Source organism: Vidua chalybeata, chromosome 4 (genome assembly GCF_026979565.1).
Source record: "Vidua chalybeata isolate OUT-0048 chromosome 4, bVidCha1 merged haplotype, whole genome shotgun sequence".
In the NCBI taxonomy this organism is placed as follows: Eukaryota; Metazoa; Chordata; class Aves; order Passeriformes; family Viduidae; genus Vidua; species Vidua chalybeata.
Window position 1 is genome coordinate 57,760,402 of NC_071533.1, and position 20,335 is coordinate 57,780,736.

Consider the following 20,335-nt stretch of genomic DNA (forward strand, 5'->3'; position numbering starts at 1 on the left):
GTCTTGCACATCACTTTATGTTAAAATGAATAATAAGCTTGTATATCCCCTCCAGTATGGATTTCTGTGTTTATGGTATTTTGAGAAGGAAGGCTTTGTTTCAGTGGAGATTTTCTGTCAATTAGTAGATATAATGATAAATATCCCAAAGGCTGAGGAGTTTGAACATCTTTGTTAAGTGCATGCTGTAGAATGGTGAAGTCTCTGTGTGGTTTTTTTTTCTGTATTGTCATAATTTGCCGGTTAGCATTACAGTCTGAGAGAGTTTATCTGTAAAGGAATGCTTGGATTTTCACTGAATTTATGCAGATTGAAGGATCATCTCATGTTTAAACATTTTGGTGTATTCAGCGCTAGTAATAGTAAAGCAATATTTTGATAGTAAAGCAAGATTTTACATAGTGGATATTAGAAAGAATGGATAAGTCTTACTCTTTAGTATTAAGATACTTGGCTGTTTGAAGAAATTTTAAAATTTGATTCCTTGATAGTCTAGGCTATACAGCTAATGTGGGAACTTGAGACTTAGCATAATGAAACCACTTGTACAATTCTGTAAAGAGCATCTTAGAGGGCATAACTTGAAACAAAAAATCTTTGAAGTAGTAATGGGATGATCATAGAATCATTGAATGGTTTTGGTTGGAAGGGACCTTAAAGATCACCAGTTCCAGCCCCCTGCCGCGGGCAGGAATACATTATACAAAACCAGGTTGCTCAAATAATGGCAGAAAATAATTCGGTAGAAAGATATAAATCATGTATCACAATAAGGTGCATTTGAAGGACAGTCCAGATGCTCTGGATCCTTTTATTTACTAGTTTAAGTTGTGAAAATTGCAAGGTAAATTATATTCAGCTAAATTTTGAAACCATGTAACATTATTTCTGGAATCTGGTAGGATATTAGAGGAACTATATCTTGGACAAAGGCTCTCATGATACTGTCTTTCAAAAGCAGAGTTCACTAAAGCCAGGCACATGTTAATATTTAACTCAGTTGTGCAGCATCACTGTATGCCTGGGATAGCTTTGAAGGAAAAGACTAACTGCTTTCTACAGAAAAATTCTACTGCCCACTGCTTTGTTACATTGCTGCCAGAATGACTGAAGCTGTATCATTGTAGTGCTCTTTAATTATTGTTCTCATTTTGTCACTCATGAGAAAAAAGACCCATATGTAGTTTTCCTGTGAAATCTTCCCGTCTGTGTTCTGTCATACTTCATGCACAGCTGTAAAAATGTGAAGTGTTTGGAAGTGAGCTAAGCTGTTTCAGCTTCTCATATCTCCATTCAATGGTTTCTAAAGTTGTACGTTATCACATCAGCTCAGTAATGTCTGATTCTTAAAACTTGGGTCCCTACTTTCAAGTGAGATATTGAAATTACCAGCACTATTTTATGTTTTTCCTATTTGTTTTTTGGCTTTTTTGTAGTTGTCATAGCTTGACCAATGTGAGCTTTTAATTTTGTTTCTTTGAGATTCTGCAATGTGAGCTTTTAATTTTGTTTCTTTGAGATTCTGTAGTACTCATGATGTGCATGACTACAGCAGTATGAGTTTGGTTATGATATTAACCACAAGGTCTGATTAGTTAGTGCTTAAGATGTCCTGAAAGTACTTCTCAGTGTTGGCATTGAGTGGTTACTGGAGACAATAAGTAAAAACACATATTGAGAAAAATGAACGCAGAATGCTGGGATGCTATGACAGGCATGAAATCGCATCAGCCTGTGTGTGTTTATATGTATTAAACAGCTTAATGCAAAGGACAGGAATGATTTGTGACAAATATAGATTGAACCGTGTGCCTGATTGTGTATTAAAACTGCAATGGTCAGATCTCACCGAACACTGACTACATCATTTCATTCCTGCAGGCTTTGCAGTCCTGTGTATTCACCAAAAGGTGACAAATCATGAGACCTAATCCATTTTCTTGATTTCCTTGTCTTTGTAGGAAATAATTGTCCCTTTTCTATATTATATGCAGAACTACACCTCAAAATCCTTTTTTAAATGTTATTAACCAGAGCAAAAGATGATTCAATAACAATGCTTCTGTGGATTTATGGAGGAGACATGTTTAATCTCTCTCAATTGGAAACATGTAGACATTAGTGGTACACTGTAGATTACTTGTTTAGTCAATATGTAAGGGTCTTTTCTAGTGTACAATGAAAGAACAATGGAATATATTTTAAATACTAGGATCTTCTTACTTTCTAGAAAGCAGTTTTCTGTAGTTAATCTTTGTAGTAATCCCTTGTACTGAGTAGATGGTTGAGATGCTGGCAGCTCTTCTATCATCAAACTGAGGAAATTGAAACTGTGAGGATATTTTTGTGACTAAGATGTTGTGGTTTAGTCCCAGCTGGCAACTAAGTACCACGCAGACACTCACTCACTCCTTCCATCTTCCACCCATGGGGAAGGGAATTTGAAAATTATGGTAAAGCTCATGGGTTGAGATAAGAACAATTTAATAATTGAAACAAAATATGCTAATAATACAAAATACGATAATAATAATAGTAGTGAAAAGGAGAAGGAGAGAATCTAACAGAACCCTAAGAGAAACAAGTAACAGAGTTGTCCACCAGCCAGTCCCTGAAAAGTGATAGACCCATTCTGGGTAACTCTCCCAGTTTATATACTGGGTGTGATGCTCTGTGGTGTGGAATATCCCTTTGGCCAGTTTGGGACATGCTGTCCTGGCTATATTCTGTGCCAGCCTTCTGTGCAGCTCCTCACTAGCAGAGCAAGAGACACTGAAAAATCCTTCACTCAGGGTAAACACTTCTTAGCAACAACTAAAACATTCAATGTGTTATCATCATTCTTACACTAAATCCAAAAAACCAGCTACTAAAAATAAAAGGCAGTCTGTCCCAGCCCAAACCAAGACACTTGTTCTGAATTTGTCAGAGCATTACTGTTGTTTATGCTTCTCATGTGAATGAGAAGCACAAGAAGTAATGTAGAACTTTGAACAGAACATTGATGGATTGTATTTTTAATTAAAACAGACAGAAACAGACAGAAAAATACTGTTTATTGCATTTTTTCCCTAGACATACTGACAGACTACTGAGAAAATAAACCAAGTCACCTCTTGAGATGTAGGACAAGAGGACTTCAAGTTATGCCAGGGGAGGTTTGGATTGGATATTAGGAAAAATTTCTTGACCAAAATAATTGTAAAACAATGGAACAGGCTGCTGCTCAGGGGAGTGGTGGAATCACCATCCCTGGAGGTACTTAAAAGATGCATAGACTATGGTTTAATGATGGACTTCGCAGTGATAAGTGACCAGGTGGACTTGATTATCTGAAAGGCCTTTTCCAACCTAAATCATTCTGAAATTCTCTAAAAATATTATTTGAATGGAATCTGTTCTACAAAAGTTTAATTCCTGTAAAGCCACAGCAATCAAGAGTAGTTTATCTGACTATGACAGCTTTTGAATTGAATTTCAGTGATAATCAAGTTTGTTCTGTACACAGCACATTGTCAAAATCTTTTATAGGCTGCAAGTTTGTATGCAACTTCATACAGAGTTAGTCTCTTGAGACAGTTTTCAGAGTTGAGACCACCTTTAGAAGAGCAGCTGTGCTCCTGGTTTTATGTAGTCTCTTCTCAGAATTTGTAGTCCCCTGTCATGGTTGCTGTGTGCATTTACATTGGCTTCTCCTGAGTTGATTTTACTTGAGTGTAGTCAGATGAACATCAACACAAACAGAAGAGTGATGGAGTTACCATGACAGAACATCTGCAGCTTGTGACTGGTGGTTGAGTGTCTTTGATGCTACTTGTAAGCCAGAAAACCTTTGACGTGATATTCTCAGTCTGTATTGGCTTGTGGCCATGAAAGCATTTTCCTTAGACAATCTTTCTGGACTGCTTCAGAAGCTTCATAAACAGATTCTACTCACTAGTGCATTTCAGTAAGAGACCATCCTATTGTTAAAACTGGTACCTTAACAAACTTTTAAGAGACTGTGAATGAGATTTTCAAGTGGGTGTCTCTTTTGTTCATCAGGTTTTCTCTACCATGTACTCACTACTTCTCTAATGATAAGATAGTTGTTAGCTGGAAGAATGAAGATGCTGATATTCTGAGTAATAAATTCAGATTCTCTTTTTCATGTGTTAAGGCCTGGCATTACTGTTGTGGCATAATAGTACCTTTATGACTGTATCCCAGTCTGTGTTTCAGAGTTTAAGTGTTGGCTGGGAAACTTGTACAGAAATGACTGAATGCACTTTCAAAATGGAAGTAGATTGGAGAAAAAGGAATATGCTGTTACTCAGCATATGAACAGTAATCGTAATCATGGGCTTGTTTAAGTCTTGTAAATATTTCAATATATACTATTATATTTTAATAACTATAATAATTTAAGTCAGATATAATTAAATAAGGCAGTAAATTTTCAAAGTGTGATTTTACAGGTTGGGGGGGTGCGTTTTTTTTGTGTGTCATGCAAAGACAGTCATAGGCTTTTTAGACAGTGAGCAAAAGGTACACATTCAGTTTTCTTTAATTTTTTCAATTGGTGTTTGCAGTTAAATGTCAGTTTGGGGGCTGAGGAAAGGAAGAAAATTCACTGAGGCATTTTGTCAAGGACTTAGGCTGATGTAAGATATGGTGTGAAGATTGTTTGTTATTGGAGGACTTCTGAAAGCAAGAAAATGTCTCTTAGGGAGAGAAAGCCCATGGAAGCAGTTCTGGTATGCTGGACAGGTTGAATTCTTTTATTTAGAATGTAATTGTTTTTAATACAGTTTATGCAGTAAAAACTATATCATAAAAGGAGCAGTTGCTCTCTGTTCAAAGTGCAATACTGTAAATCTGAGAGTTCTGGGAACTTTCTTGCTCATACTCCCAGCAAGAGCATGACCTATATGCCCTTTGTGGAATGTCATTGTGTGGTTCCAGGAGTGATATAATGCATGAATGTTCTTTTCAGGGCAATTTTCTTTTGAATGGAAGACAGCAAAGAAACCCATATAATAACACTCCAGGTGTGATTTAAATAGAATGAGTGAGGTAGCAGGGATTTTAGACTTCTCTGCAGGGTCTGTAGAACTACTCCAGAGGTCATAAGTAACTGTTTGGATGTTTTTTACAAATGGCATACATTTTTACAAGATAACTCTTAATTTTTTTTCTAAATGTGTTATCTGTTCATGGGAACATTGCCTATTCACTGGATGACCTACTGATTTAAGAATGCAGAAGCTGAAAATTCATGACTTGAATTCTGCTAATTGCTTGCGACTCTGTGAAACATTAATTTCTGTAAAAGCATTTCAGTGTATTTAAACAATTAAATATATTTAATAGAAATTATTTCCTCCTTCTTTATATTTAATTCTCAACCTTTTGATATAATTCAAAGGCTTTTTAACTGCTTTGCCTCCCATTAATACTAAACTAAATAAATAGACAAGTGAATACGACCTTGCAATTTCACTATGCTTATGTATACTATTGTGGCAATTGAGATAAAGATATTTTCTTCCTGTAGTTTTACTAGGAAGAAATTGTGTAATGATTCCTTTAGTCTCCTGGGTTACTCATGGAAAACTTCAGCATTTGGTTCACAATCAACCTCCAGCTCTGATGTCAAATTGTTTGCATTTACTGCTGCAGAGCTTAGAGCTAAATGAAGATACAGAATTTACAACCTGTTCCCTCAGCATCTGGTTCATTGTACTGAAATTGAAGATGACTGCTTCATATCTTTTTGATCATAATGAATACAATTTTTGTACCTGAGGAAGTCAAAATCATAGAATTGTGTGGAAGTGGGAAGGTAAATTAGAAACAAAGGGCATGCATACAGAAGGTTATTAAAAAGTGGGAACTCTTAACAAATATAGTGTTTTAATTACAGGGATGTGGCTAGTAAGAAACTGTGATCCTGTTTGTTTGTGAGTGTGATCTATAAATGTGTGTCATAGTCGTGGTGTTGGAGTGAGGGGCAGGGGAGGAGGCATAATAAACTACATTAAAATATATCCATGATGAACAGCTTCTGTAAATTCATATTCATTTTGTAACATCTGTATTTTGTGGGTATATGACATTTAGTGGAACTTTTTGCCCTTTGTGTTTCAGTGACAGACGTTTGCTACAACCTGCTCAGGTATGTGACATGCTCAAAGGAGTTATATTGGTCATCTGCTACTTCATGATGCACTATGTTGACTACTCTATGATGTATCATCTGATAAGGGGACAGTCTGTCATAAAGCTCTACATCATCTATAACATGCTTGAGGTAAGAATGTTGACATCAAAATATGAAGCATGCTTTTGTCAGACTGTCTAAAATATTTTATGTTCCAGTATTTACTTAGAATGTGGCGCATCTGGTATTGTCACAAATCAGCTCATACCTAAGATAAGAAGCGCAGATGCAGTGAGACAGGTTTGTGAACAATAAGATTTTAGGTACTGTTTCATAATGCCTAATTTGTGGAGCTTATCTTAATCAATTTCATAGCAAGAAACTTGAGAAATGGAAATAAAAGAAGTGTCTTATGAAATGCCAGGTAATGAATGAGATTTTGAACTTGCCAGGAAAGTAGAAACTGTTGATTTGAAATAATGATAAGATCCTGAGAGAGAGCAGAGGAGGAAGATGATAGAAAACATGGAATTTGGGTTTAAATACATCCTTATGGAAATATAGCTTTCATTGTATGCAAGGACACATGTTACAGCTTTACCTCAGTCTTGGCTAGCAGACACAAGCCTTTAAGGTGAATGAATGAATGTAGAAAAACAAATTCTCTTTTGGGAGGTAAGATAAAGAGAAATTCTGTCAAGAAAAACAATTTCTCTTCTGCTATTAATGTAAAGTATAAAATTTTTAATTGTACTTCTGTGATCAGTGGTTCACAAAGTAAATAATGTTTTCATGGGCACAATCTTATCTCCATCCTGCAAATATAGACATAGTAGGAATACAGCCTCTTAAACAGACTCAATCAGAGCTTTGTACACAAAAGTTATTATGCTAGGGTTCTGGGATTCCTGAATGATATATTAATCCTTGTTTGAACATATGTCGTACCTTTGTTTGAAGACTGCTGAAACAGGGATACATTTCTCCAAAATCTGAATATTTTGTCTGAAGGCATTTGTTCTTTCCTAATAAAATATGAACATATTGCATAAGGAACAAACTTTATTATAATAAGCAAAATAAATATCATACAAGCCGCTCCAGTTGTTTATTCATAGGGTTTTTGTTGCTTTTGATTTTACATTTGCTGGAAAATATGTACAAATATTAAATTGGCACTGAGTTACTATCTAGATTTCAGTTGTGTGGGGAAATACTTGTCCATATATAGTTCCATAATTGATGAGAGATTATCACTTACTAAATAAATCCATGTGCTTAAAATACTATTTTCTCTTTATTTCAAGACTACTTCAAATCACTTAGTGGTGTACTTTCTCAGCTTTATGTGCTTACCACATAATTTGAAGCCATACTGCAATGTTTGCTGTGAATTGAAATCCGTGTGCCATTCCGTTTGGAATGACGAATTCAATTACTTTGCTGTGTTTGACAGAACCAAAATCGTGTGTTTTAACTAAGAAAAGTGCTGCGTGAGTTTTTTTGTTTTAGGAAAGGGGGAAGTTTGTTACTACTCATGGTTATTAGAAAAATTACATTAGACTTTGAATTTGGAAACAGTATTTAATTTTAATGGTGTCTCATGAAACCCAGCATGCCAAGCAGAGTGTGTGTTTTTAAGGGGCTTTTTTACCATGACAGGTTGCAGCAACATTGGCAGAAAATGTTCGTGGTATCCCACTGAAAGACTTGGTTGCTAGTCAGCTTTCAACAGTTTGAATATTGGCTTGCTTAGACTACTTTTATTAAAAGTCTTTGCTACTGATGCAAGCAATTCTTTTTAAAGAATTTTTAATATGCTCTTTTTTAAGCAATATGCTTTACATATTTTCCCGAGTTTTCAAAATAAGGAAGATCTTTTTAGTCTAGTAAATCACCGAGCAACAGAGATGTTTACAATGTCCTAATGTTTTCGGCTGTTGGCAAGTCCAGGGAGTATTGTCCTGGACTGATACGAGGAATGCAAAATCTTCAAATTATGTGCTGAATGCTCCCAACTGACAGGCTAAGGGGAGCATTCAGCACATTTGGCTTAAATGACACTTTTCTTTTTTAGATTCAGACCCACCGGCTCCTGCTCCTTTTGAAGCCCCAGTGTGCGTTACGCTGGTGACAGCACTCACCATGGAATTCTGCTGGAGCCTGGAGCCGGCATTTAGGGTTTAGGTAAGTCATATTTGGAAAAGCAAGCAACAATATTGTGTGGTGGGTTTTAATATTTTCTATCCTTTCAGCAAAGAACGAAGGACTGCTTATATAGAAAGGAAAGCAAAGCCACCATTTTATCTATTAAAACCCTCACAATATTGTGGACAAAAACTTACCAAACTCTTAAGTTTCTGTAGCTGGTGTTACTACACCAGGTGTAATTACTCAATGGGTCATCACAATGAGCAGGAACCAAATAATGCAGACAATCTCAATTTACAAAATCTAAAAGCCGAAAACAATGCCACTGTAAATATCTCTCAAACTGATGGGGTTGGGAGCTTCAGGTTTATGATAATTCATCAGCTCATGGCTTTGTTCATTTTATTTCATAGGTGATTCTTAGAGCGCAGCACATTGTACATTTACTTGAGGCATCCTGTAAAACTTTGTTTTAATTCAATTTTCCTATTTTAGGAAACTTCATTCAGTAATAGTGTCAGAAAGAACTACGACTTTCCTCACTTCAGTATCTTTATCTTGAGAACTATTTAATTTCAAAAGTCAGGAAATTATCTGAAGTCTAGGTTTGTGTTGTCCCAAGAACTTATTTCCTATCTAGTAGGATCAATATTTGCAGGGACATTGTGCACCTGGTTCTGTACTGCTACATGTTGATTAAACATGTCCAAAATCGTTATTTTAAAGAAAGAGACTAAGAGAAAATATTCCTAGTCTGTCTTAAATAGAGATAATCAGTTTTTTAATCTTTAACTGTTTCCAGTTGGTTGAATTAGAAAGCAATGAGAGATAGCTTTTTTTTTTATTGAATTAGAAAGCAATGAGAGATAGCTTTTTTTTTAGCCAGACATGTGCCAAGTTTAATTTTTGAAGTTCTGGTTTTGTTTTCCTGTGCAGCTTGGTTTTAAAATTACTAAACTGCAGTGTATAGGCAGAAAAAAATGTTCTTCCGTGTAATGATTTTCAGTTTTATTTGTTTGCTGCTGATGAAATTTTGGGAACTGGTGGAACTCCCCGTGACCTTTCATGCTGTGGTATTAAATTACAAGTTCAAAATGCTGTCCATATGTTTTCTATCTTTAGAATTACTGCTAGAGGATTTTTTCCTATTTGTGTATATATTCTTTGGATTATACTCCAGGTGTTTGTTGTTTTTTCAACATATTTTCGCTTTTTGGCAGACTTTCAACTTGATCACTTATTTTTGTGTTATAGTACTTTTAATTTTGAATTCTGCTTTATGTAGACATTTGCATTAAGTATATACTTCAGTATATGGAAAGCAGTAGAGCCAAGTCTAATTTCAGGCTTTTTGTACCTGTAAGCTAATGTTCCCTGACATCTGAAATTAACTTTTTATTGTTGGGGCTTTGTTTCCATTAAACCCAGAGAGATGGGCAAAAACATTTTAAATGGTATGATACAACATACATACTGCTTTATCAAAGGCTGAGGTTTGAACTGTACTTGAGTATCTTTCAAGAAAGCATCTAAGATAACAATATATTATTTATTCCAAATACTGTTGCAAACTGGATAGTAAGTTTGAAAGGGAAAGTAAACTGCTTAATATACAGAAGGAAGGGTATTGCTGTGAAATCCAGAGAGAAAATGAAATAAGAGATCAAAAGTGATATATATGTGAAACTTTTTCTGGATTGAGCTGTACTTTCAGTTTGAACTGTTCTTGAACTGGGCATACTCAAGTGTTGGAGAGAAAGGTAGGCAGTAAAAGGCAGTAAAGTTGTTCTTGTTTAGGTGGCTGATCGTCTGATTTCTTCATTTGGACAAGATATTTTGGATGCTCTTTATTGGACAGCTACAGAACCTAAGGAAAGAAAAAGAGCTCACATAGGTGTGATTCCTCACTTCTTCATGGCAGTGCTGTATGTCTGTATCCTTTGATAATTTTCTTTGCTATCAATTCTTGATAAATTTCTTTGAAAAATTATCTAAGTTAAATTACAGAGTAAGTGCTCTGATTTATTTTATTTTAATACATTTGAAAAATCGGTAGTATTCCTAAATCAGTCTTCCTTGACTTGAAAAGATTGCCAGTACCACCTGCTTTAAAAAAAGAATCTCTTCATGATGGTGTACCTATAGTAAAATTAAAAACCACATTTGGATAGTTGAAAATTGAAAATTTTATTTCTGATTTGGTTTTGAGTATTTTGGCTCACAGGGCCTTAAAGACAGTGGGGCATTGTTATTTAGCGGAATGTTAAATGCATCTAGCTTGAATATATTTTCTTGCAGTGAAGGGATAAACTCATGCATATTCAGAATGCAAATGTTCTTAGTGTAAAATAATCTTACAATGAATTTATGAATCTAAAAAGATACTGTAGTCCAGTAGTTTTGGTAATGAATTTAGTATTCTTACCATTTTTCCCTATTTTCTCTGAAATCTTTAGGATAATTCTGAATCTTTACCTGAGATTTTTTCTTCAGATTGTATTGATTGACTAATGTTATTGGGTTCTTTTAGAACAAGAAAAATTAGCATCATTATTACATGCTACAAAGCACTGTGCATATATTACATACACGTAAGTATTGTCTTGTAGCTTTCTCTCGTCTGCGTAGCTATGCACTACAACATCGTCTTGCTGTAAGTCTGGTTTACAGGAATATGGAAACTTTCCCGTTAAACTTTGAAAGTAAAATAGGAAATACGTGGTTCACTGCTCTTCAGTAGTGTTGTGCAGAAAACCTATTTCAAATATTCTTCCTTAACCCTGCTATGCAGTCCTGCATGCTATTCTTATAATGGTTCAAGCAACAACCCTTAATGTGGCCTTCAACTCCCACAATAAATCACTGCTCACCATCATGATGTCCAACAATGTAAGTATGTAGCTTTATCATATAGCTATCCTAATTTGTTTCAGAATCCTATGTCTTTGTGAATCATACGTCTTAAATATTAATATTTTAAAATAATATATTTTTGGATAATATTACTTGTTTATATCAGTTTTTTATGAGTAAAAACTAACTAACTGTTTCTAAAAATTGCAGTTCGTTGAAATAAAAGGAAGTGTTTTCAAGAAGTTTGAGAAGAACAATCTTTTTCAAATGTCTAATAGTGGTATGTATAGCAGTGCTGATCAGGAGAAAATGTGGAGAGGCTGTTTATTTAATTCATTAATGTACTTAATATAATCAATGTATTTAATATTGTTCTTACTATAAACATTTTATGTTGGTGAATTTGAGTGTTCTGACTTGCATTCCTCATCACCCCTTTTATTGTTTGGTTCAGTAGGATGAAACTGAGATCCACTTCAAGGTACATTTAGTCCTTTTATGGCAAGTTTTTATTTGAGGTGCTAAAACAGCCTGCTGGCTTTGTGCTGAAATGCCCGTGCTTCCAAGTGATAAAGCTTACTGTTTTCAAAAAATTGACTTTATAGTGTTCTGTATTGACACAGTGATCTCAGAATGCATGTTGTTGGGTGGCTGTGAGGGTGGATCTTGAAATACCTCCCTCCTTACCCTAAAACAAACAAAAAAAAACCCCAAACAAACAAAAAACCAATGCAACAAAGTAGCTGATCTATGAGGGAAATAACAGAGATTACTCTAATTTGTGATATGCTCTCAAGATAATAGGTAGAGGGTACTTAGGAAACATGCTTCTTGCACATCTTAACTCTGTTGCTGCTTAGGATGAATTTTGGGAACTCGTACTCAGTGTGTCTCATGAGGAAAAGCTGTTCAGGTATCTTTTGATGGAGATTCTTCCTAATACTGATATCAGCCATTTGAAATATTTATTGAATTCTTGATTTCAAAGCCAGTAGGAATGATTGCACTTTAAGGCTGTGCTAGAGCTTCTTTGCTTGTACTAGTTTTGTAGAATCTCAGAATGCCCTGGACTGGAAGGGGCCTCAAAGATTGTCTCATTCCAACCCCCTGCCATGGGCAGGGTCACCTTCCTCTAGGCCAGGTTGCTCAAAGCTCCATGCACCTTGGTCTCGAGCCCTCCAGGGAGGGGACATCCACAGCTTCTTTGGGCAACCTGTGCCAGTGCCTCACCTTCACTCGCAGTGAAGAATTTCTTCAGTATATCTGATTTGAATTTCCCCACACTCATTTATACAGATGAGCAAAGAAAATAGATTATATTCTTTTCATTCCAGCTCAAAGTTTTTAAACCAGACAACTCAAATATGCAGTAGGTTAAAAGAATAAAATAGTTACTTATTTAGAAACAGATGATTCATATTTTTGTATCACAAGGTAAAATTTTAATAGGCTTACATCAGGTTTTGTGTTCTGTTGATATGACCTCTGTCTAATTCATCTGCAAACTTCAATATTACATGCAAAATTCATCTGCAAACTTCAATATTGCATGCAAATGTTTTGTAATTCTTTGGATGAAAGAATATTTATGTAAAACCTTAAATATATCACAGAGAATTATATAACGAAATTAACACTAAATTTTAAGCTACCACATAGATGCTCTTAAACCTCCCCAAAAAGATGTTCCCAGCTATGTAGATAATGTTTATTCTGTGATAATAATACTACTTTTAGTTTCAAGATTTAATTACTTGTATTTTTAAAATCAGAGGTATTTAACTGTACAGTGAGAATGCTAAAAATGAAATTTACTTAACTATTGACAGAAAACCTAGATAAGGTTTATTATTAAGGCAGGAAATAGTTATAACTATGCATCTAGCTCTCCTGCCTAAAGGTGAGGCCTCTTTCATGTTGAAATAAGCAGTGGACTGATATTAGAAAGTGCTAGCAATTTCCTCTATAAAAAGAAAAGGATATCAATATTTTATTGCTGGACATTATTATTGAAGACACATAATAGCAAAACCAGGTCCTTTATCAGTTGATGGAAGATGTATTGCCATTCATTAGACAGTGTGGGGATGAAAGCAGTGAGTACATACATAGAAGAGTGCACAAAACAAGCTAATTTATTCCTTTCAAACAGATAACTTTTCCTGGAACACCTTTCAGTATGGTTATAAATAGCAGTGATTTTCTTCTCAGAGATAAATGACAGATTTTAGTAGAGCTTTTCACCTCTTTTGAACTTGAACAAATTTACTGCATCACAGCTTCAGTAAGGGATGGAACAGTATTGTTTCGATTCATGTATTCTGATCACTTTAGTATCCTTTAAACATTTTATTTCATGCAGCTGAAATGATGGTGCATCTTTTGATGGTGTATCTTTAGGATGGTGTTGGCATGTTATGCCAATATTTCATCCTACCCTGGAAATGAGGCTAGTCTGGTCCTGTCAGCTGAGCTTCCAGTTAGCCTTTAGTGTCGTGTGTGTACTAGAACACGCTGTGCTTAAACTGCATGCCTGGGCTGAACTGAACTTCTGAAAGGAAACACTACATCTAGGCACTCCCGTATATTTCCCACCTTTCTCTGCTTCTTTCAGTAGTTTTCTGAGGTCTGCATCATCTGTAGGGTAATGATGGCAGCAGTAGCTGATTAAGCTTGGACACACTGAATGGATTCACCTTTTCTGGGGCTCAGCTCAAAATATTACTGTTGTCAAACATGTTTTCAGTTCAATGTAAAGGTACTGATTAGTACACAGTAGGTAAATAATTTGAGGGCAATAATAGGAGTCTCACAGGGGCATCTGCGGAATTTCTCATGAGTACGTGAAGCTGTCATAGCAGAAAAGATAAGCAATGTCCACAAGAGTAGATATTGTGTTCAAGAGAAGTTACTAAAACTAAAATTCAAAAGCAAGTTGTCTTGTGAATAAAAGCATGAAAACAGAAAAGAACTGTGCAAGCTGTACTTTCTATGAAATGCCCTGTATCACAAGTTGAAATACCGTGCAGAGCCCTGCCTGGCTCAAGCTTCTATGTAGTAAGACACCAGGATAGGAAATGCCACCAAGCTACTGGTTTAGATCTTGAAACTGTGAAATCATTTTCGCTTGGCATCATGCTCAGCACCAGTTGATGGATAGCAAGCTGATGTGTGGCTGTATTATTTTTCCCAGTATTTACATTTCTGAACTTAGTGGAGTCAGTGATCCTTCTCACATTTGTATGGTCATTTAAAATTCTACTGTAACTGCTAATCCACTAAAAGTTCAAGATTAAAATAACTGTGAATTGTCTGCAATTAATAGAACAGAACACGAAATACACATAAGTTAACTGTTATCTAATAAAACTAAACCTGTTATCTTTTAGGGGCAGATCAACAAAGACCTTGGGGCTTTATTGCTGCTTGAGACTGCAGCTACAGAATCTGTGACTTCAGCCATGCTGTTCCCACAGCTTTGATTTGTCAGCTGCAGCAAAACTACTTTAGCATTGTCACCCTGACTTTTACAAGGAAATTTATGCACACCCAGGCAATCTAAACACTGTGGCCATTTGAAAGCACTTCCATACAGAAAACCTTTTATTTGTTGTATCAGGAAGAAGTATTTCCCTAAATTTATATAGTATATTCTCTTTTTGAAATAGTTACCTGTAAACTAATTTTGTAGGGTCAGTATTAGAGAACAAGGAGACCAAATTATAAAGAGAAGTTCTTTCATCATTGTTGAAAGCTCAGCATGCTGCCTTCCTTTATGCTTTTAAATGTCTTATTTTAATTTCAAGCTGTGCTCTAAATTAAATTTTTTCACAAAAGTCAATTGTACCTCATACAAAGAAGTGCATTAGATGTAGTGCATTCGGTTATTTCCTTCAGCTTGTTACTAAGCCTGACTCTTCATTGTTTTTTAAATCTCTTGTTTCAAAAATTTAACATATTTATTCTAAAGTTTTAGGAACTTCAGTTTTCTTCTTTATAATTCTGTACTTTTTCTTCTCTGTTCTTCTTTGTTCTAAATTTATCAGTCTCTGACTTTGATCACAATACTGAATAGCCTTTATTTTTACCTTTGGTCTTTGAAATTAGAACTGCTTTCTCATGTGGCTTTAGGTTTGTTTTAATACCATTATTCTAATCAAGTTGTTCATTTTAAGGATGAGGGATTTGGGAGCAAGATTATGTTTGAGATTGGTGTGTCCTTGATGATTCCTTGTTCAGTGTTTGATCCTTTCTTGTGCTCTGGTCTAACAACTACCTTGTTAAGAGGTAGTTGGTACTACAGCTATTTAGGAGTTCCTGAGATGTAAACCAAAAGATCTTGTTTCACTTCTTACATGCTACAGTTTACAACTAGCTTTTGGTCTAAACATATAAACAGTGGGATTAACATGATTTTTTTTTTTCTTTCTGGTTTGGGATTCCTGCATAATGTGTCAGGGAATGTGGAAGGAAATAGGTATATGTTCTAAAGACTATTTACCCCACTTCAGGATCTCTGTTCCTGGGCTCTCACCGTGATGCAGCCCAGGACACATTTTGCTCTCTGGGCTGTGAGCACACATTGCCAGCTCGTGCCCAGCCTCTCATCCCCCAGAATCCCCAAGTCCTTCTCAACAGGGCTGGTTTTGATCTGTTCATCCCCAGCCTGTGCTGATACCTGGGGTTGTCCCAATCCAGATGCAGCACCTTGCACTTGGTCGTCTTACACCTCTTGATACTCCCATAGGTCCACTTACTGAGTTTGTCCAGGTCTTTTTGGATGGTATCCTACCCTTCTGGTGTGGCAACCTCAGCACTCAGTCATCTGCAGTTTTGCTGAGGGTGCACTCAATTCCTTCATCTATGTCTTTTATGAAGATATTAAATAACACTGGTCCCAATATGGATCCCTGAGGGACAGCACCTGTCACTGATATTCATCCAGATTTCATGCACAATATGTCATCAGCACTGTGCATTGTTGGTGCTGACAAGAGACTGGTCAAGGGGATAAATATATCTGAATTAGTGCTGCATGTCAGCTTTTTAACACTTAGGATCATAAACATTGAGAAAGTAAGCTTCTTAATCATATCCTTGTGGAGGTAGCTGAAGACCATTTAAAATGTCACTGGTCTGTCATTCTGGCTCTCATTTTACCCTGTCTTATAATGGCAAGGGTTATTGAAGCTATACTGTATCCTAACAGAAAACCAGTTATGTGGTATGCTTATCATATATACTTAGTGGAATACATGCAAAACTGAGTTGAAATGGCTTATATAAATGTTACTAAGCATTGTCACAATGGAGAATGAAAAGAGATCATTTTTTCTTTGCTCTTCATTATGCTGAAGCAGAATAGAATGATTGCCTCCTGCTAGTACCTGTGCTGTCTGTAACTGATCACTAACCCTGGTGGTTTGTCACTGTTTTGCCAAATTCACAATTACAGTGATATACTTTGCCTTTGTTGTTCTTAAGAGCATGAGCAAGTGTGGACCCAGGGATGTAGCTTCACTTGTTCTGTAGTTCACCACATCATTCAAGAAGTGGCAATACATGGTACAGGAAAATCCTCTCACCAATTTAAAAAAACCAAATGTACATATACAACATCAAATAAGTTCATAATAAATGATGAAACATTACTGTACATATTTTGTATTCTGGAATTTCAGTTGATATTTAGGACTGATTACCTGTGGTTATTTTGGATATCCTGAAGCCTTTTTTGTCCTTGTCCATGAGGGTGAGAAATGAAATGAATTTTTGATTTGTTTGAGTTTACTGTTGAAGCTGCTGTAAAGTGCCCTGCTTGCAACTCTGACAGTTGATGAGAGGGATGAAGAGCAGCATCCACAATCATTCCTCTCCCTCCTAACAGCCTTGAACAGCTGTGGCAGTAGAGATAACAGATTAGAAGGGAGGCCACTGGGAACAGGGAAAATAAGCAGAGGGGGGAAAATAGGTATCAGCCTGTCACCCAGTCTCAGAAATTAGTGGAAGAAAATTTCTATTATTACAGCATTATAAGAGGAAATTTAAAGTCCAGAATGCCCCTTCTCAAATGCCCCAATTTAATCCTATTGACTGGTGAGTTAACATATACCAAGCAGGTAATAAACGTCTGGAGGATTAGCCTGAGACATGCTTTAATGTTAGGCCTGAATTAAAGTCCTTGCTTCCCACTTGAGAATATCTCTCTGTACAGGCCTCCACAGGACCTGAAAAACTGAAGATGAGATCTGTGTTTGTTATACATTGCTGACCAATGAAGTGTCATTGCAGTGTGGAAATATGTGATGTGGGAAATAGAAGATAAAACTATTTTGAAATTCAGTGCAAAAGTCTGAAAACTCAGTGATTATTTCCAAGTCACTAATGGGTATGATAAAGCATGTAGATCAATGAGTGCTTGACTGCATTTTCATCCATTTGTGACAGTGGCAAGTGGTATCTTGTAACTAGGTTTTTCAGACAATACTGTCTTCTGGTCATTTGGGCAGTATTTTATGAATTCAGAAGCATAGAAGAATGTACTTCCCTTGTTGGAGTGTTATTGGCAGAAAATGAAGAAATTATGGTTAGATATTACTTATGTCCTTTTTTTCTGCTATAAATTTATTGTACTAAAAGATTTCCTTTTTCTCCCCCCCCCTTTTATATATGCCATTCATTCTATTTTGAAAGCTTGTGCTTCCTCTGTCCCTTCCCCAGCCCATTCTGACAAATGAACTTACTTACCCCAAGATGTGCCTTTTTATATCGTGCATGAAATCTCATTCTTCTTGATTTCTGTGTGCTTTTTCTTTCTTTCTCCTGGAGAATTTCTTCTTTTATTTTTGCACCATTTTTCAGACCTGCCTGTATTTCCAAACTTCTATTCTAAAATGAGGGATACTATTATACTGTAGTAACTGCAGCCACAGGCATTGCTGTTGGCCTGTAGTCAGTCAGAATTGATTGAAACTGTTGACAGAAAGTCAAATTGTTTTTTGTCCAGCTTAATCCTTGTGTGTTCTTCTGAAAATTTCTATTTCTTGTTTCCCAAAATCAGTAGGTTGGGAACAACATTGGAGGTGCTTAAGAAAATGAACCCCTTGGATTTGGAGGGCCCACAAAGAAATTATTTTTGTGGTTATTGACAGGTGTAACAAGCAATAAGAGTGTCTTCATAGATTCTCTTAGTAGCTCTATCTTCCAAAAAGACTTCTTTGGATTTCTAAATTGTGATGACATTATGTTTTAGGTTTTACCCTACTTTTCCGTAATACAGTTTCAGGAAGGTGTTTTAAGAGGGCAGTGTGAGAGACTGGTAGGATCCTTCTAGCTAAAGTGTAACAGTTGTCTTCAAACATTTTTTTCTTCCTTTTACTGAACCCAGTATACAGTAGTTTGGATATCTATGATCTGTAGAAAATGAAATGTGCCTTGCTAATAACTTGAAAGGACAGATAGGTATATTCTCTTCTTTTTAGTAACAGGAAGTGCTGGTTCTTTTTGAATCACAGAAGGAATGGATGGACTTTATCAAGAAGAATGATTATTTTATTAATGTATTAGAAGAGGTGATAGTAAGTCACAATTCCCTTCTGCTGCTGAGCACCCCGAGGTGAGGCGGCATTGGACAGACCAGGTCACAGCCTACTGTGGAAATCCTGTCCATGGTGTGGTTCCCAACATTTCCCCCACCCCTTAAATCCAGTTAAATAATTTGTGGAAAATGTTATCTAATCCAAGAATTAATAAATGATAGAACCTCAGAATGAGTAGATATCTTTGTATGCAAGTAAATATTCCTTTGGAGCTAACAGATTTTGGTATTTTTTAATCCAGATATAAAGGAGAGGTTCACCAATTATGTGCTGCTACTAATTGTATGTCTGAGAAATATGGAACAGTTCTCATGGAATCCAGGTGAGTAAACTAGAAGAAAAAATTCTGTGCTATCAAGAGCTGTATCTCTTGCTTCTTCCCTCAATCTGAAAGATAAGGGTAATCAGCACATTAACAAATCCTAATTTTATTAAATATCTTAGATTCTCATTTTTCTATTTCTGGTATTCTTTTAAGAATGACTGTGTTCTTTCTGCTAGAAATATATATTGTTATGCTATAAACACATGTAGTTATCTTTCAAGCAGTGTCTGAAGCAATTTCTTCCCAGCCCTTTCCTTTGACTACACTGTGAATGAAGGAGTCCCTAGAAAGTGGCTAGTCAGATTGAAATGTGATAAAGATTATGTTAAAAATACAATTCTTAATGTAATATTGATTATACTTAAGATTTTAATGACATGTTTAATAAATATTGTGTAAAATAACGATTTTATTAAAACATTGTTTTAATACTTTTGACCCCTGATCTGTGTGATATATTTTGCCTGAATCTTACCAGTCTACCTAAATTTTACCTTAAACATCTAAAATGCAGATACTTGTCTATGTCTTACATATACTGAACACGTAGTATCTAGTACTTACAAAGGTTGTCTTCCTATTAGAGGTAGATGTTTACAAAGTGAAGAGTTTAGAGCCTGATTCTAGCTGTGGTGTGATAGTACAGTACTGATAAGTTTTTAGGACAGCAATGGAATAAGCAAGAATTTGCACACTGCATGCTTAGTGATATGTAAACTTATATATTCTTCAGACTCATGAGGATTTTTCATTGTTGAATAGAATTGTTATAATTCTTTTTGTATGCTGACATTAAATTAAATGGCCTAACTTGTTTCTTTCCAACCTTCAGATCACTTTTGGGTGTTGTTCCCGGATGTTTGCATGGTGGTTGCTTCAGAAATTGCAGTGGATATTGTGAAACATGCCTTTATAACAAAATTCAATGACATCACGGCAGATGTAGGTATCTGTTTGGAATGCTGTATTAAATTGTATTTAATTTTGCTAATATTCTTTTAAATATTAATTTTTTTTCCAGTGCAGAAAATGTAAAAATTATTATTTTCATATGTTGATATCACTTGGGAAAGCTTGCTAATTTCTTGATACAATATACTTTTGAGGATCTTTTTAATGAGCAACTAAACACCTCTGCTTCTAAATTAGTAGTTCCAGATCCATAAATTATTGCAAGATTTGTATAACAGCTCACATAGTAGCAAAAATTCACATTACTGGCAGATCATTTTGTGAGTATTAGCTAAACTGAAAGAAGGTTAGTTG

The 20,335-nt window shown here is 35.6% G+C and overlaps 1 protein-coding gene across 3 annotated transcripts in view; it reads left to right on the forward strand.

Moving 5' to 3' along the window:
* The window catches only part of TAPT1 (transmembrane anterior posterior transformation 1), a 49,498-nt gene that overhangs the window by 16,725 nt on the left and 12,438 nt on the right, over positions 1–20,335 (forward strand). For all 3 annotated transcript variants that reach the window (XM_053940825.1, XM_053940826.1, XM_053940827.1), the window contains 6 exons: positions 6,130–6,292; positions 10,091–10,226; positions 11,085–11,182; positions 11,357–11,426; positions 18,986–19,066; positions 19,902–20,011. In XM_053940825.1, the coding sequence (XP_053796800.1) occupies positions 6,130–6,292; positions 10,091–10,226; positions 11,085–11,182; positions 11,357–11,426; positions 18,986–19,066; positions 19,902–20,011 (658 nt within the window). The remainder of the gene's footprint in view (positions 1–6,129; positions 6,293–10,090; positions 10,227–11,084; positions 11,183–11,356; positions 11,427–18,985; positions 19,067–19,901; positions 20,012–20,335) is intronic.